General features: G+C 47.2%; 1 protein-coding gene across 13 annotated transcripts in view; it reads right to left on the bottom strand.

Moving 5' to 3' along the window:
- The window catches only part of SPTAN1 (spectrin alpha, non-erythrocytic 1), a 59,008-nt gene that overhangs the window by 18,512 nt on the left and 24,239 nt on the right, over positions 1 to 16,257 (bottom strand). For 7 of the 13 annotated variants that reach the window (XM_019637554.1, XM_019637548.1, XM_019637563.1 and 4 more), the window contains 20 exons: positions 15,914 to 16,157; positions 15,601 to 15,723; positions 14,896 to 15,113; positions 13,781 to 13,873; positions 13,315 to 13,449; positions 12,044 to 12,192; positions 11,027 to 11,086; positions 9,620 to 9,818; positions 8,495 to 8,599; positions 7,997 to 8,020; positions 7,457 to 7,492; positions 5,528 to 5,575; positions 4,681 to 4,772; positions 4,193 to 4,337; positions 3,908 to 4,089; positions 1,934 to 2,033; positions 1,574 to 1,771; positions 1,326 to 1,472; positions 520 to 623; positions 229 to 391 (listed from right to left, as the gene is read on the bottom strand). In XM_019637554.1, the coding sequence (XP_019493099.1) occupies positions 229 to 391; positions 520 to 623; positions 1,326 to 1,472; positions 1,574 to 1,771; positions 1,934 to 2,033; positions 3,908 to 4,089; positions 4,193 to 4,337; positions 4,681 to 4,772; positions 5,528 to 5,575; positions 7,457 to 7,492; positions 7,997 to 8,020; positions 8,495 to 8,599; positions 9,620 to 9,818; positions 11,027 to 11,086; positions 12,044 to 12,192; positions 13,315 to 13,449; positions 13,781 to 13,873; positions 14,896 to 15,113; positions 15,601 to 15,723; positions 15,914 to 16,157 (2,565 nt within the window). The remainder of the gene's footprint in view (positions 1 to 228; positions 392 to 519; positions 624 to 1,325; positions 1,473 to 1,573; positions 1,772 to 1,933; positions 2,034 to 3,907; positions 4,090 to 4,192; positions 4,338 to 4,680; positions 4,773 to 5,527; positions 5,576 to 7,456; positions 7,493 to 7,996; positions 8,021 to 8,494; positions 8,600 to 9,619; positions 9,819 to 11,026; positions 11,087 to 12,043; positions 12,193 to 13,314; positions 13,450 to 13,780; positions 13,874 to 14,895; positions 15,114 to 15,600; positions 15,724 to 15,913; positions 16,158 to 16,257) is intronic. The other 6 variants (XM_019637577.1, XM_019637603.1, XM_019637630.1 and 3 more) reach the window with 2 other exon arrangements.

The following is a 16,257-nucleotide window of genomic DNA, read 5'->3' as shown; positions in this document are numbered from 1 at the left end:
CAGACATGGATGGTTTCAATAAAGACAAACCAGCTTTGAGGTGGCTCTGACAATTTAGTAGGACCTTTTTACCAGCTCAGCTTATTAAGATAGTTTTCACTGGCTTCACCATGGGTACAAGGAGCTTGTTTCACAGGCATGGCCTCCTTTTTAGAGATGTCGCGTTTCACACAATCTACTCAAGGACACGGGCTACTCTGGAGATAATGGCCAACCTGTTCAGCTCACCTGGATGTTGGTGGGATCCTTATATGATTCATCGCTTGCAGTCTGTAATTTTTCACTGATCCAAGCCTCAATCTCATCCACGTCCCGGCTGAATTGCTGGAGGGTTTGCGATTCTCCCAACTTTGACCTTTTCTCAATCATTTGGGCTTTTAGACGTCGCCACCTGTGCGAAACCGAGATCAAATGGGCATGTCTGTCAAACAGGACTGACCATCAAACAGGACTGGCCAAGGGCTCTCACACAGGCGTGTGGTGGGGGAGTGGGGTGCATTAGCACCTCAGAACACCCACCTGTCTAAGACCTCATTGCGTCGGTTAGAAATGTCCCCTTTGGCGTAGTGGCCAGCGGCAATGAGCTGGTCGGCGAAGGACTGCAGGGCGGCAATCTTCTCCTCCTGAGGGCAAACAACGGCGCAAGGTCAAGGAGAGCAAGGCGGCTCTGCCTCTCCTCGACTGCAGGTCTCGAGGAGAGAGCGATTATTTGGGTGACTGAGAACTAGCTGGTGGCAGGATCGGAAAACACCGACACTTTAGAAGCAGGCATGCAAGAAGCCAGAAGAAAGTTTGATTTCAATCATTACTAGAGTAGAGTTTAACTCAAGAGTCCAGGTCACACTGGGGTGGAGCGGGGGCTACAAGACCAGTAAGTGTCACATACAAAGTTAGTCTTACGAAGAAAAGGCTGTCCGATTTTCAACAGTGGTTTATAAACCAGAGTTTTACATCAGATTTGTTCACGTTCATGAGTTCCGTCACCTACCCACTTTTTCTTAACCTTTCACACACACAAAAATTCCCCCCTATTAAAACCTCAGAATTTTTATATAAAGTTAAAGAAGTTACTTATGTAACAATCATTTCTTCTGGACTGCTCAGGTGTGCCGTGGTGACATAGCAGTGGCTACGTAGCTTCTTTCATGTAGTCAAAATCAAGTACTGTAATTTAAGGGAGCTGCCAAAGCTCTCTAGCTGAGTCAATGATGCTAACAGCTCATTTGTATTCTAGTCACCAAGAGGAAAGGAGAATAAACCAGCAAACAGAGAGGGTGTTCATCGGGAAAAATCCAGACTCAGATGTTAAGGTCCAGAGGCCTCACCTGGACGTTAATGGCTTTGTCAAAGTCCTCGTGTTTTTTGATCAGGGCCTCCACGCTGTCCAGCGAGTCCCCTTTGTCTTCCGTATTCAAGAAGGCCTCCCGGGCGGCCATCCAGTTCTCTGCTTGCTCACAGTCCCGATGAAACAGCTAAAGGAGGGCAAATCAGGTGAGAAGATGGGAGCCTGTGACACCACATACCTGGTCAGAAAGCCCGCGGCCAACAGGAAGCCACCACGCAGCACGTGTACCTGCAGCTCGAGGCACTGATCCAACATCATCCTGCGCTGAACCCAGGCCTTCTCCAGATCGGTCCGCTCCTGGTCCAGAATGTCTAGTTTCTCCTTGATCTCTGGGCTGGCATAGTGCCCATGGGCCAACAGCTGCTGCCCAAACTGCTCAAATGCCTGGAAAGTGCCAGCCCTGGCATCAATTTCTGTCCGGTGTTCCTGCCAAGAGGAGGAAAGGGATTAGATAACTGGCAGAAGATGCCCACTCTGATGTTAGCCACCAACTCACATCACCACAAACGTGCGGGTGGGGGAGGGGCATAGTCTTCCCAGCCAGCAGAGCAACCAAGCTTCTGCTACTCAGCAGGCAGCTCTACCCACCTGGTGCCGTTCCAGCAAAGCTTCAGCTCCGGTGACATCCTTGGCTAGCTCGTCCGAGGACACCAACCCTCGTATCCCATTGATCCAAGACATGAGGTCCCTGGGAACCAGATCCACAGAGGGACAGCTGTTACGTTATATGGCAAGCAGGCTTTCTGCCCAGGAGAAGAGAAAACTACATAATTCTTGTCTCAGAAGGTTACTGGGGGTTAATCTACTCAGTTTACTGAGTGGGGCTAGATCTCTGTGCAAATTACCTCAAAGCCTCTTGTTCACCTCATCGATATATATACCAGGGATGCCCAAAAAATGTATACACATTTTGAGAGATGTTATCTATGTATTACTTTTTGAAGTTGAATTAAATTATGGCAGCAATGTGTAGTATGACGTTTGCTCAAAAGATCATGTTAATCAAATGAATGCTAGCATCATTCATTGTATTACAATTTTAATACATTTTCTTTCTTTCTTAAAACGTGTTGTGTGTATAAACCAAGAATTCTCAGAAGAAAAATGAATAGGTTTATAATGAAGATCTATCCTCACTATAGAATAACAGGTTCTAACAGAGACAACAGCTGAGATTAAATTTTCTACAGCTTCAAATGAAAACACCTCTCTTTAGAATTAAACCTTAAAAGCCCTAGGCCTGTGCAAGCATTTAATCCAGGTTCTTACAGATGCCCACATACAAGGGCACAAAATTCAATGTTTGAGGCCATATATCACGTGCTTTTTATATAATACACCTAGAATTGGCAAATCCATAGAGGTGCAAAGCAGATTCGATGGGGAGAGGGGGGTGAAGTGTGATTACTTGTGGGGTATGGGGTGGTCTTCTAGGGTGATGAAAGTTTCAGAAATAGCGGTGGTGGTGGCTGTGTAACACTGTGAATACACTAAATGCCACTGAGCTACACACTTTAAAATGACATTGTTATGTGACCTTCACTTCAAAAAGAGAAACCACCACAACTGGGACTTCCTACCAGAGGCCCATGAAGGCCAAGAGCACCATCTGCCTGCTCCCACCCCACAGAGGACACACCCCAGATAATACACACATACATACACACACACACACACACACACACACACACACACACACAGAGCAGTGCATGTGAGAGAACACTGTTAGGACAAAACTATACAGAAGGGCTGTCTGTCCTAAAACAGGGACTGTTAAATTATAAATCACCCATTTGGTAGAATGCTACATAGATTTGAAAAGACTAGTCCCTAGATCACGGGACATTCTACAAGACAACTAACTGGCTTGGACTCTTCAAAGCAGTCAGCATTGTGACACAGAGGGCAGGTTAAGGGGACCAGACTACCAAACCCAATGCTAATTCTCAACTGGATCCTGGAGCAAAAAATAAGCCCTCTGCTATAAAATACACATGAGACAAGTGCATAAAACTCATTCTGAACCAAAATTAACAACTACTGGATTCGTGTTCAATTCCTTGGGTGTGATAACGGAAATACAGGAGAAGGTCCTTCGTAGGAGCTGCGCGCTGAAATATTTGAGGTCAAGTGCCATGTACCTGCAACCTACTTTCATGTGGTTCAGAAAATCAAAAGTATAGATTTAGAGAGAAAGCAAATGTCACAAAAAGGTAATTAACTAGGGACTGCAAGTGAAGGGTATCTCATGGGTGCTGTTTCATTCTTTCAATTTCTCTGTAGCCTTGAAATTTTTCTGAATAAAAAAGGGTGTGTGAATACAACTAAGGCACAGCCACCTTATGTGACAGCCATGTCTAGGGAAGAAAGAATACCATTTGGCAGGGTGTGTGTGTGCGCACACGTGTACACATGCGTATACACAGACTCGGATAAGCAGTAGCCATTATTTCTGCCTCTGTGGCATTCAGTGGTTTGAACATTTTACAGCGGGCATGGGTTATTCCCCTAAAGGAAATAACCACTGAGCGGTCCTGCGCTCCAGAACTCAGTGCGTTTTACCGGAAATCACTGAGGAAGCGCTGCAGGTCGTGGGAGTCGCCCAGCTTGGCCTTGCGCTGGTCCGCACGCTTCCCCAGGCTGTTCCATGCCTGGTTTAACTCGGTGCACTTTTCCTTGAGGTCCTCTGCCGACTCAGGGTGGGACTGGATCAGGCGTTCGGCTGTTTCCCCAAGGGAATTGACCTAGGGGAGGAGAGTGGCAAGAAATAAGGGAGCTCGGCTCCGTAGGATGTGAGACCTGGCTCTACGTTGGGCAGACATGTACGATGACTCTGCAGCCTCTCACCTTGTCGCCGAGTGCTGCAAGGTCCCTCTCAAAGCCCTCGTGCTTACGCTGCAGGGCCTGGACACTGGCCAGATCGTGGCCGTAATTGTCTGTGTTTAGAGCCTGATTCTTCTCTTCAATCCATTCTTTGGTTTCGTCGGCATCTCTGTAGGCGAGACAGACATTCAAGTTAATTAATACATGCCGAGTACAGGGCCTCGATTACAGGACAAACAGGAAAGTTTCATTTGGCTGGCACTTGTCCATTTGTCAGTGGTTTTCACCAACAGCAGCTCTAAAAAGCCAAGATACACAGCCATTCACTCAGGAGTATTCACTGAGCATCGCCCTGTAGCTGATGGTCCTGGGGCCCAGAGCACAAATATCAACAAGCTCCAGCTGTTACTCTGAAATCTTAGCTGGCAAGTTTGGGGCCTGTGGCTTTCTTTACGTGACCTCAACAGTCGTAGTGTCATCCTCTTGCAGCCCAGCCCCCGGCCGGCCCTCACCTGTGGAATCTCTGCACTTCGTGGGCGCTGCCCAAGAGCTGGCTCCGCTCCTCGGCCAGCTGCTGCAGGGACCGCCACCGCTCATTCAGCTCCTGCAGGAGGACAGAGTGTCAGGCCCACAGCAGACTCAGCCAGAGGGGCCAGAGCCCCAGAGGGACCAGGTTTAACTTGAAAAGGAAGGCTGGGGCACAGGTCATTTCCTCTTTCCAATCTTCCTAGTTGAACGCATTAATGCGAAGCTTCAGCCAAAGTCCAGAAAGTCAGCACCCCGCCAAAGCTCGCTGAATCCGACAGTGTGATCACTCCACCAACACCTGAGCTGGAATCGCCTTCACGGTAGCTGACTCATCCTCTCAGCTCCTACCTAGCCTGCCACCTGCCACGTAGCAACCACTCAAGAACCGCCAGGTGCATAAACCCCCAGTCTACTGACTCCACACACTGGGCCTGCTACATCACCAGGCCCAGCAGGCCTGACCAGCGCAGGAGACTACAGACCTTGTACTGCAGAAGAAAACCCACCCTGGGGTCCAGAAAGGCCAAACCTCTCCTGTGAGGAGGCGAGAGGGGCAACCGCTGCCTTCCGAACAATATGCTCCCTGCAGCTCCCGGCCCTACTGGAACCTAAGGGAAGGCTAACTCAACGTGCTAAGACCTGGAGAGCTCTTGGCTGGGAAAGGCAACCCTGGGGCACGAAGAGAGTTAGTATTTGCACAGGACACCCTTGGGCCCAGGAGTGACGCATGCGACAGCTCACACAACTTATTAAGACAAGAGCTCTGTGAAGACAGGAGGAAACTGGTGAAGAAGACCAGGGGAGGCAGCGGGGCTGGCCGTGGTTTCTTACCTTGATGGAATTAAAGGTGGCCACGGTGTGAACCATCAGGCGAGCAGACTACGTAGGGGAGGAAAGCAGAAGAGCAAAACTAATCAAGTGTCTGCCAATTACGGGACAGAAATCTGAGATGCAAGTGCCAGCAGTTCCCAATTATCAACCAAAATTATCTTAAAGGAATACTGTCCAATTCTGAGCAGAAGCATTAATAAAAGTATCAATCACTAGAAAGTCATGGAAAAACCCAAGTGCACAATTAGGCACAGTTCAACGATGAATTTTCCTTGATGAAGCATGAAAAGGAAATGGTGACAACTGCTATTATAGACAACTGGTTGGACAGAGAAACAGCTAAAACACTAATGATTAGTGTCTTTCTTGTCCATACTACAGAACAGTCCAGAAAATACACTCAATTTAACAAATGCTGCCAGTTCAGACTGTTCAACGGTCAAGTAGACCAATAATTTCATTTCTAATTATGGTTATTGGGCTGTTCTTTTTAGCAATCTCCCCTTGATCTCAGGGCAATAGCCTTACCAGAAGAAAAAAAGTGAACCAAAGAATTAGTTTTCTTCCCATCAATGTAGTTATTTCTTTTAAAAAATGAAATGTCCCTTGGGATCTCAGAGCCCACCTAGTTTTATCTGACAGTAATTCCACTTGGCACACATTATCAGGCCCATAATCTTCATGTATGTAAAGAAAGGTGGGGGGGTGAGTTTGGAAGCAAGGAGCTCAGACTCATCAGACGTTTCTATCGTACAACCAGGTGACATTTTCAAACAGTGTGCGTTGTGTACAGGTTTCAGAAGGTAGACACCCATTTTCTACAATCTTTTTCAGAAATTGGAGGTATTACATTTATAAAGCCATCTGAAATACGTTTCTGAAAGAATATTTGTCACCAGAGAAACTGCCAGAGGTCAGAAGATAAGGCTGTTGCCCATTCATGTCAGCAATAATCACGTTTTGCTATATAAGAAAAATTAGGATTGAGAAAAGGGGAGGAAACAGAATCAAAAGAAAAATGCACCTTCCCCTGCAGATTTGAGCCTATTTATTAAGAAGAATATTCAGAGCCTGGAGGAATAGGCCGGAAAAACAGACCCTACACTTAGGCCCTCAGGCAAAGAGACTGAGAGGGTGAGAAGCACCCATCTAGGAGGGCTGGTGGCAGGAGGCTTTTGTTTTTAGGTTTTCATGCCTTCTTCGTATCTCAGCAAAGTGCACTTTTATAAAGTAGAAGTCTGCTCTAACTTGCCTGCCTGTAACTCAAGTGATGTATTCCTGAAGAGCTGGATCAGGAGAAAGATGCTGAGAACCTTGGACTTAGGCAACCAGGTACATAATCATAGTTAAAACACTGCACGTAAAAACGCTGCTCCCGTCAAGCACCACCCTGGACTTGTGTGGAACAATGTCCCCCGTCGACGGTAAACGTTTGCCTATATTCCTCCCTTCACCTCTCCTCAGGACTCAGTGTCTTCTACACAGCCTTTCTTAGGCCACAGGAGACAGTGGTCAGGTAGACGATGAATGAAGTTTCCTCTCCTTTTCATTCTCAGTCCTTTTCTCCTTCATGTCATCATTTCCTTCTGGGCTGTGATCCTATGGGACCAGGCCCGACCACGCAGCGCCACCTTTGCAAAGTCCATTCTGGCAGCGACATGGGTAATAAATGCAACTTAACTGAGCTCATCTTGAGTGTCTTCATGGGAGGAACACTCTGGCTGTCTAGTAAGCCTCCCATTTCAAGAGATAACAGATTCAGAGACTATACAGCCAGGGTCAGAAAGAAACCAGCCCAAACAAGTCCAGAAATGACCCAAGGCTCGAGACAAGCCTGAAGACTCAAAAACGGCCATACCAGAGGAGGACATAAGATAATTCTGCGCCTACAAAACCTCTGGAAACAATTATTAGCAAAAGAGTTCTTACCTTCCAGGGGGAGGCTGTCTTGGAATCAGTGTCATCCTATTCAAAGAAGGAGGAGTTTAGGCAGCCATGAAACTGACAAAACAACATAGCACCCAACCTTCCCTAATGAACCCAAACAGCATTTTCTGTCTGTGATTCAGAGCTTATCATGGGGGGTAGCAAACTGCAAAGCTGCTTGAGGAAAATGATGTAAACCAACAGGAGAGAAAAATTCTACGTTTTTATGCAGTAGAAGAAGTGAGGAACTCTGATATGAAAACCACCAACTTTTCTTTCATAGGATTCTTTGAAAAGGGGTAATAAACGAACCTAAAAGATTAAACTTTTTTTTTAGAAAACTGAAGAGATAAAAACTTTTGTGGTCTTTTGGAGAATAGCAAATAGAAACCAATGTCTGCTATTTCTTTTTCAGATTTTGACGCACAAAAGGCATCTTTGAGGTTCAGGAACAGAAACCCTTAAGAGGTTCCTGACTTTATACTCTTCCTAAGGTCTAGTGCTTCTCACGTTCAAGTTCCACACAGAGCAGCTGGGACTTACCCTGGGCATCATGCCATACACCTCCTGCAAGGAAAAAGGGAAACCAGTGTTATTAGAGGGAACACACACCTCTCAGTAATCCTAGCTACTGTCAAACCTGGAGACACAGGAGATAATTACAAAATCACAGACGGCCCAATGGGCCAGCAGAACTTCCTGAAGTCTACTGGAGAGACCAAGTGTTTACATGTAAAGCCTTTTATGTAAGGAGTGCATGAGTTTATTATTAGTTAAGAGCTATACAAACATTAAACCGCTTTCATAATATTTAATGGGTGTAAGGAGAAGACAGGAGCTCTCTTCCCCTGCTATATGAAGGTAAGGGATCTGGCCCACAGAAGTTAAACAAAATGATTTAGGGCACACAGAGGACGTGACCTACACCCTGGCCACAACTCTGTGTATGAATCACTGCTCACCGGGCTATGAAGAACACAGGGAGAAACCAAGTTGTGTCCTTATGGCCACAGAGCCTTGATGCAGGAGCCAGACACCCACCTGTTGCTGTACAGCCTGCACCTCCTCTGCCATTAGACCTTCGGACTCTAGGTCTTCAGCCACCTTGTTAATGTCCTTCAGCCGTGACTCATTGGCCTTCAGATCCTTTAAAGCAAAAGGCATTAATTAGTGAGACCCACAAGAGCAATTCAAAGGAAGGAGGAGGGGAACAGATATTCATAAACTACAGTTTGCATCTATAGATTTCTGTTCAACGGGTATCCTATGAACTGGTTGTCCTATTTCTCAACAGTGACATAAATCAGGAAATCCTGATTGTCACTATCAAAGAAAATAATAGGGTATTGGAAACAGTCTGTTTTAAATTTACTTAATAAACGATTATTCTGACTGGGGATTTTTTTAAACCCTTCTTGGGAGAGAGGACACAATGTTTAAAATGTGATGAAATTTTAACACTAGTCACTATGGGAGAAAAAGTCCCCCACCCATTTTATTTGGTTTTAAAAGTATTTTTAAACTGAGGGATGAATAGACAAAATGTGGTATATGTACACAGTGTAAGGATTATTAATCAGCCAGAAAAAGTAGCGGAGTACTGATACATGCTATAAGGGCGAACCCAGAAAATGTGCTCAGGGAAAGCAGTCAGTCACAAAAAGTCACAAATTATTCCAATTATATAAAATGCCCAGAAAATGTAAATCCAGAGACAAGATACAGATCTGTGGGTTGCCAGGAGCTGGAGTGTGACGGGGAGTGATGGCTCAGCGGGTACGTGGTTTCCTTTTGACATGAAAAAAATGTTTTGGAACTAGAAAGAGGTGATGGTTGTACAACATTGGGAATGTACTAAATGCTTCCAAATCATACGCTTTAAAATGGTTAATTGAACGTTACGTGAATTTTATCCCAATTATAAAAATACTCTTATGTGTTTTTGTATTTTAGGTTTACAAAATTCCTAAACTGACATGTACAGAAAACTGCATTATTTCCTTGGAACTAAACCAATCCAAGAAAAGTTTGAGTTAAAGTAATTTAAAAATAGCCACACAGGTGGTAGAATATAATGAACGTCATTTTCATTCTAGTAATCCATGGTGAAAAATCAAGAGGACCACGTCTTTAAATAATTTCTTGGTGACAGCAGGCTTCCCGCACCTTCTGGAAGTCGTCGAACTTCTTCTGCAGCACTTCGACCTGCTCCAGGTCCGCGCCCACCTCCTCGTTCGTCAGGGCCGCCTCCTTCTCGTTGATCCACTGCTGCAGCTCATTTGCCTCCCGGAACAGCATGAACTTCTTACAACTCTTCTCCAACATGCCTTTCCGCTTCTCGCCCAGTTCCAACAGAGAATGGTATCTGGTGTCATTCAACGGGGAGAAAAGAGGGGACAAGGAAGGCAGTTAGCTTCCTACGGAGGCTCTGCTCCTAACATCAAGGAAACTACCTGGCGTCTGCAAGACGTGGATCCAAGGCTATGGTTTGGAATGAGAACGCCCCAGTGACCCAGTGCCAGACGCAGATGAAGATGAAGAGCCTAAGGACCCCACTACAGCCTCCAGGATAAGCACACACGTTGTGTTCACCACGGGGTGGTTACAATAGCCAGGCACACTCACCCCCGGGCCAACTTTGCACTTACAACATCACAACCACAAATGACGGAAACCCAGCGTTTAGCACAGAAACACGGGGTTCATGCAACTACAGCTCAGAGGTGAGACGAGTTTGCTGGAATGAACACAATTTTTCTCCTCTGTCATTCTCTGAGCAGCACTCAGGCGATAGGGGAGGGTACACTGGGCCTTAAATAGCCTCATATATTGGGTTGTCGGAAAAGTCATGACGTATTCTATGTTTTTCATTGCAAAAATGCATCATGACTTTTCCGACAACCCAATAGAATGGCAGTGCTTCTGGAATAGTGGGAAATTTCTAAAATGATATGTTCATTTCTCAGCAAGTTTCGGCAATTTCAGAAGGAAAACAATAGTCCAGAGTATCTGTACCATTTCAGTAACTGTAAGATTTCTTAAGAAGAATATTCCAGCTCTTGGAAACTAAAGTACAAAAGGCTGAACTTCCGTGTCTTTGGCGACATGAAATGAAACTTGGTAACACTAAGTGAAAAGTTAAAAAAAAATAAAAAAATCTACAATCACCATCGAATCTAAGCTTCCCAAAATAAAATAAGCAAGCACCGAGTTACCAAGAACCAGAGCACTTCAATAAAAGAGCGGCGTTTCACTGCCTTCCTACTAAGGAACATGACAGAAGCGTCCCGCAGCTTTGCCGCTGACAGTAGCTGGTCCACCACAAAAGCCAACAGGAGGGGAACCAACAACAGTGAACACACAGCTGCACATGGAAGCAACCAAGAGACAAGCGGCGCCGCCTGACAGCTTCGCCAACACCTCTCCCTGTGTGAGCGAAAGCTGCTGCGCGGACGCGCTCCCGCCCACCACCTCATCTTTCTGGATGAACAAGAGCTCTCACGAGAAGCGGCGGGGATGGGCAGGCATAGCCATGGACACGGGTGGGCGCTCAGCAAGGCTGCGCCTACTCACAGTTCTTCCACCTGTTTCATACGCAGGGATACACTGCCGGCCTCCTTAGTTATGCGTGTCCTGCACAGAGGGGCACAGCAAAAGCATGCACAGATTAGTGGGGTTCATCCACAGCAAAGAAAGGTGGCACCTCCGACTGGTGCCAGGATGGTGGATGCTCCAAGTAGGGAAAATTAAGGAGTCATTCAAAAGCTCTTGGAAACAGGCCAGGCCATGAGTAAAATCACAGTAAAGAAACAGCTGGAAAATTCAATCAAAGGGGTCAGTCAACCTTCATTCTCTTGAGAAGTCGGCCGAGCTACTACACAACTTTACTCATATTACTCTACTTTTTTGCTCTCATATTTACGATCTAGGCCAAAGCCTCTCACTTTCGTCTTAACAGTAACAGAAAGAGTCTGTTAAGTGTACAAATAGCTGATCTTTTCAGGCATCATCAGGGTCAGAAAAGCACTAGCATTCTAAACTCTAGTGCGAACATCTTTTCTGGCTATCTCCGACATGTCCAAAGCTATTGATTCCAGCAGCGCAGTCAGGTGCGCCCTAAAGGAGAGGCACAGGTCAATCTGCGAGCTTAGCTCTGGGAACAAGGACAGCACCGTTACTAAGTAAACTCCATCCTTGGAACAGAAAGCCATGGTAGGGAGAGGAGCCTTTTAGGAGGGACAGAGCTGCACAGGTGGGGACCATCTGAACACGCAATTTCAGAAGGAAGCTCCTGACCTGGAGGATGAAGGTTCAGGCGGCAATGATCAGAAAAATGCTGCTTAGGAAAAGAAACTCAATGCAGGGAGAAAACAAAACCAAGGAAAATAAAGGTATCAGTCAAGGACTTGCGGTTCAAATAAGGGGTTAAAAGTGACACGGGCAATGCGGGAGGAGAATGTCCCTGAGTACTGATGGGCCCCGGAGGAACACTTGCTGCGGACACCTCAGGACACTGCCTAAGCCTCGCCTCCTGGGGACGCAGGCCAAGCCCGCCGCCTGGACCTCTGCGGCCAACAGCACGGTCCTTACTGATTATCAATCTGCTCCTGCCGCAGCGCGATGCTGCCCTGCTCTTCCAGAAGGTTCTCCCGGGAGGCCGACTGGGCAGGGTCCAGCTTCTTCACGTACGCGGCTGGCACAAACCCCTGGCGATCATTCACTTCCACTTTCCACCAGTCCTGAGAAAACAGGGAGAGCACTGAAAGCCAACTCCTTCCCTGAGAAAGGGAGCAACCAAGGAAACAGGTGTGTTTGCACACACGCACAAAGGAGGACTCTAGTTATAAGATGATCTCGTGACAGTGTCAAAGTCACTTGGCGCAAGGACTGAAATTTCAGTCCCTTTGTGACCTGCCACGCAAGGACACCCAACGTGAAGGACTTTTCTTGCTTAGAAAGTTGAAATGTGCTGTTTCATTCTGCAGCCACTAGCCACAGGTGGTGATGTCAATTTCAATAAATTAGAACTGAATAAACTCTGTGGCACCTGTCACATTCCAAGTGCTTAATACTCACATGCAGCCAGCAGCTAACTACAGGGCCAGCACAGACATAACCCAGAGTCAGACCACAGGGTTACTTTAGATTTAAATTAGCATCAACAGAAAGATACAAATCCCAGGTTTTCTCAAACGCTCATGACAAGGGCAATGAGGGTGTGGGAATAGGAGGTTCCTAATGGCTGAGGACAATTCTCCACATTAACCAAGATGGGAGGTAACAGCCTTCAGGATTAGATGCCATGCGGAGCTTCAGGTACATCACTTCAAGGTCACTGTCAAACCAGATGTCAAGGAAGAAAGGCTGGGGAACCAGGGAGCATTTAACGTCGACAAGACAGAGCCTACGGGTGACATCACAGCTGTCAACTATCTGAAGCCATATAGTTGAGATTAAGAAGCTACAGGTATACAAGGTATAGACCAGGGGTTGGCAAACTTTTGAGGCGGAGCATACCCAAAGAGCTCCATGTGGCTTGCAAGCTGCAGTTTGCCAACCCCTAGTATAGACTTGCAGTTACACATAAGCAGACTTTGCCTCCAAAGAGAAAGAGTCCCCCCCGGGGGTGTGGCGCCGTGAGAAACAATTGTTGAGAGTGAGTCACACACCAGATTAAAGGTGACAGGCTTCTTAATCACACGCAATATAGGACACACCGATTTAAAGAGGGAGACTGTCTAGGAAACTCTAATACCTCTTCCAATTAGAAACCAGCCTCATTTTGGAAAGACACAATGATGCAACGAGCAAAATTGGGGGTGCTGATGCAAACCAACACATTATCACTTTCTGGGCCTTGCCTTGTTGGTGCTGTTGAGTAAGGTGAGAATATCTCCTTTTTTCATGGTGACCTCTCGGGGACTCTTCTCCTGATAGTCATAGAGAGCCAAGACCAGCTCCTTCCCAGTCTCATCATCCATGGGAGCCACTTGTTGCTAAAAATCCAAAGGAAGGGCAAACACAGTTAAATTAAGGACACTGATGACATGTCATGGAAGCACACGACAGAGTCCAGCTTCCACAGCTGTACCACATTGACCAGATACACACTGATGAGCATTCTCTGACGCTACCAATCAAGTCAGCTTCAGGAGCTGCCTGGTATCTCTAAAAATCTTAAACAGCCTATAAAACCTTTGTGTCCTAAGACTTAACAGCAAGGTCACAAGAATGTTGCCCGCAGCAATGACACCTGCTGGCAGGCTCTGGGTCCTGCCGCTGCCTCCCCCTATAACTCAAACTGCTGATTAGTGAAGCCACACTCACCCGGCAGGACTGAGCTTGCTCCCGCAGAGCCTGAATGCTGCTGCCGTAGGCACTGAGATCCGACATCAAAGCTTCATGTTTCTTGAGAAGAGCCTGAAACCAAAACCACACAGTGATCCAGTGCAAGGAGCCAAAGCCTCTGTCCCCAGGCACCTCACCAATGTGCCACCCATCACTTAAATCTTGATGATTTGATCACTGGCCCCGCCACGCTACACTTTCTCTCCCCCTTTTCAATAAACACTCAATTTGGAGGAAGTACTAATTGAGACTTACATGATCTTTCACCCTCCCTGTACACAATTATGCAACACTTGAACTACATTTGGAGACATAAAGAAAAGCATCGAGAGCTGGGCTGCCATGAGTCGCCTGTGGCGGCAGGTGGGTTCCCATGGGTTCCCATGTGTAGCCAGCAGCCAGCCTGAGCGGCTTCAGCCGCTGTGAACGGCCGTCCAGAAGCCGGCAACTGATCTGCCTTGCCTCAGCGTGAGTCCCAAAAAGTTTAGAAATAAAACAGGAAATTGAAAAGCATCGACTCATCAGTGAACCTACCACCCATTTTAAGAAATCAACTCCTGATAAGTCGACGCTGGCCACGTACATCACCCTTCCGGGGGATATGCCCTTTCCTCGCTGCATTTGGGGCTGCTTTCTCCACTACCATTTTCAAAGCTTTTCTGTTCTCCCACCTCTTGGGAGAATCAAATATAGTTCATGTCAACACCCAATTCATTCTGGTTTTTGTTAAGACTGGCAAGAAAACAGACAGGCACAGGGAGACACCTCGACCTTTGCAAATAAAATTTAAGAGTTTCAGTGAAAAAACAGATGACCAGCCAAAAACTGTTGTTGACGTGTGTGCATACGGTGGATGGAAGAGAAGAAACAAGAGCAGCAAATGTTTATGGCTGAGAGTAGGTGGCAGGCAGTCATCTCTTTCCTTCTGGTATGACAGAATCTCCACAATAAGTAAAAAAAGACTCTACAACCCCTTCATAAACAACCAATCCTGATGCTGCACCTTCCACACCTGGTCACTTTCCTAACTGGCCTCCCAGCCCGAGCCCTGGGCAGGCTCCCCAGCAAGCGTGACACGCCCCGAGCTCAGTCACCTCGGCGGAGTCCTCGTCCTTCCCGTAGTCCGTGCTGGCCACGATGGGCTCCTTCTCCCGCATCCAGGACTCAGCCTCATTGGCGTCGGCAAAGTACTGCTGGGCCTGCAGCGAGTCCTCCAGGTCCTGGCGCCGCTGGGAGGCTTTGGTTTTGAGCGACTCCCACTTCTGGTTCAGCTCACTGAGCTTGGCCTTCACGTCCTCCGCAGCAAAATGGCCTGAGAGGAGGCAGGGAAAAGCACATTGACATGCTGCAGGAGGACAAAAAAAGTCTTCTGTGCGCCACTTTCATTACTACAGCCTGGTGACCAGGCCCCTTCACGTATCCAAACTGTATGACAGGCTCAGGTTCCAGCCCCTAACAGGTTTGCTCACTTTTTGCCTCCTTAAACCATGAGCTCTATCTCGACTGTAAGAATCAGGTATCTCAAGTTGGCATTGGTGATGTTATCATGCAGACGTAATAAAAATGGCAGCACCCCCACAGTTATCCGTCACCGAGATGTACATCATCGGGTGCTGTTATCCCCATTTCATAGGTAAAAAATCCTGGCTCAGAGAGGTTAAGGTCTAGTCAAGGTCATGAGAACAGGGTGGTCTTCAACCTTATAGTCCAGTCTGACTCAAGTCCACACACTTAACCTTCAAAGGAGGGAGACAGGAAGAACAAAAGCAAAGCCACTTTTCCGGATGGTAAACACTCACCTTCCTCCACCATGGCGTTCCCCTTCTGAGTGACTGCTTTGATGCGGGGTTCATGCCCCGCAATTTCTGCCTGCAGGGCTTGGTGCTTCTTTAGCAGGTTCTGGACTCCAATCAAATCTTTGCCTGAAAGCAGAAGAAACCACTCCCATGTCATCCCAGCCATCAAGAGAAAAGCCAGCGCTGTCACTCCCAGTTTCCACCATGGTTCCAGTTTAACTTAAACTTGACCCGGCTCATTCAGACATGCAGTCCCTTTAGGCTGTAAGTGTAGAGCCCTTTCCCAACCTGACACCTCTGGTGGAGGCACACTGACCTCTGTTGGTGGATGCAGCAATGGGCTCCTTCTCTCGAATCCACGTCTCCTCATCCTCAACATCACGGAAGAGCTGCTGCAAACGCAGGGAATCGGCCAGCTTCTGCTTCCGGGCGACCATGGGCTCCTTGAGGGCTTCGTAGCGAGCCACGAGGGCTTCCTGCTTCTTCTTGATGTTTTCGGCATCAAAATGGCCAGCATCCTGGAACTGGCGGGCCTGGATGGTGATGCCATCAATTCGATCCTGGGAATGGGAGGAGACAGTCCTGAAAGCCTGGACCAGGGCTGGGCAACTCCGTCCTGGACACTCCCAGGCTGACTTTACTACTTCAGGTGTGGTTTGA

The sequence above is a fragment of the Hipposideros armiger genome, unplaced genomic scaffold, assembly GCF_001890085.2.
Source record: "Hipposideros armiger isolate ML-2016 unplaced genomic scaffold, ASM189008v1 scaffold_3, whole genome shotgun sequence".
Lineage (NCBI taxonomy): Eukaryota > Metazoa > Chordata > Mammalia > Chiroptera > Hipposideridae > Hipposideros > Hipposideros armiger.
The sequence above is the reverse complement of the archived record's forward strand: the minus strand, read 5'-3'. Positions and strand labels throughout refer to the sequence as shown.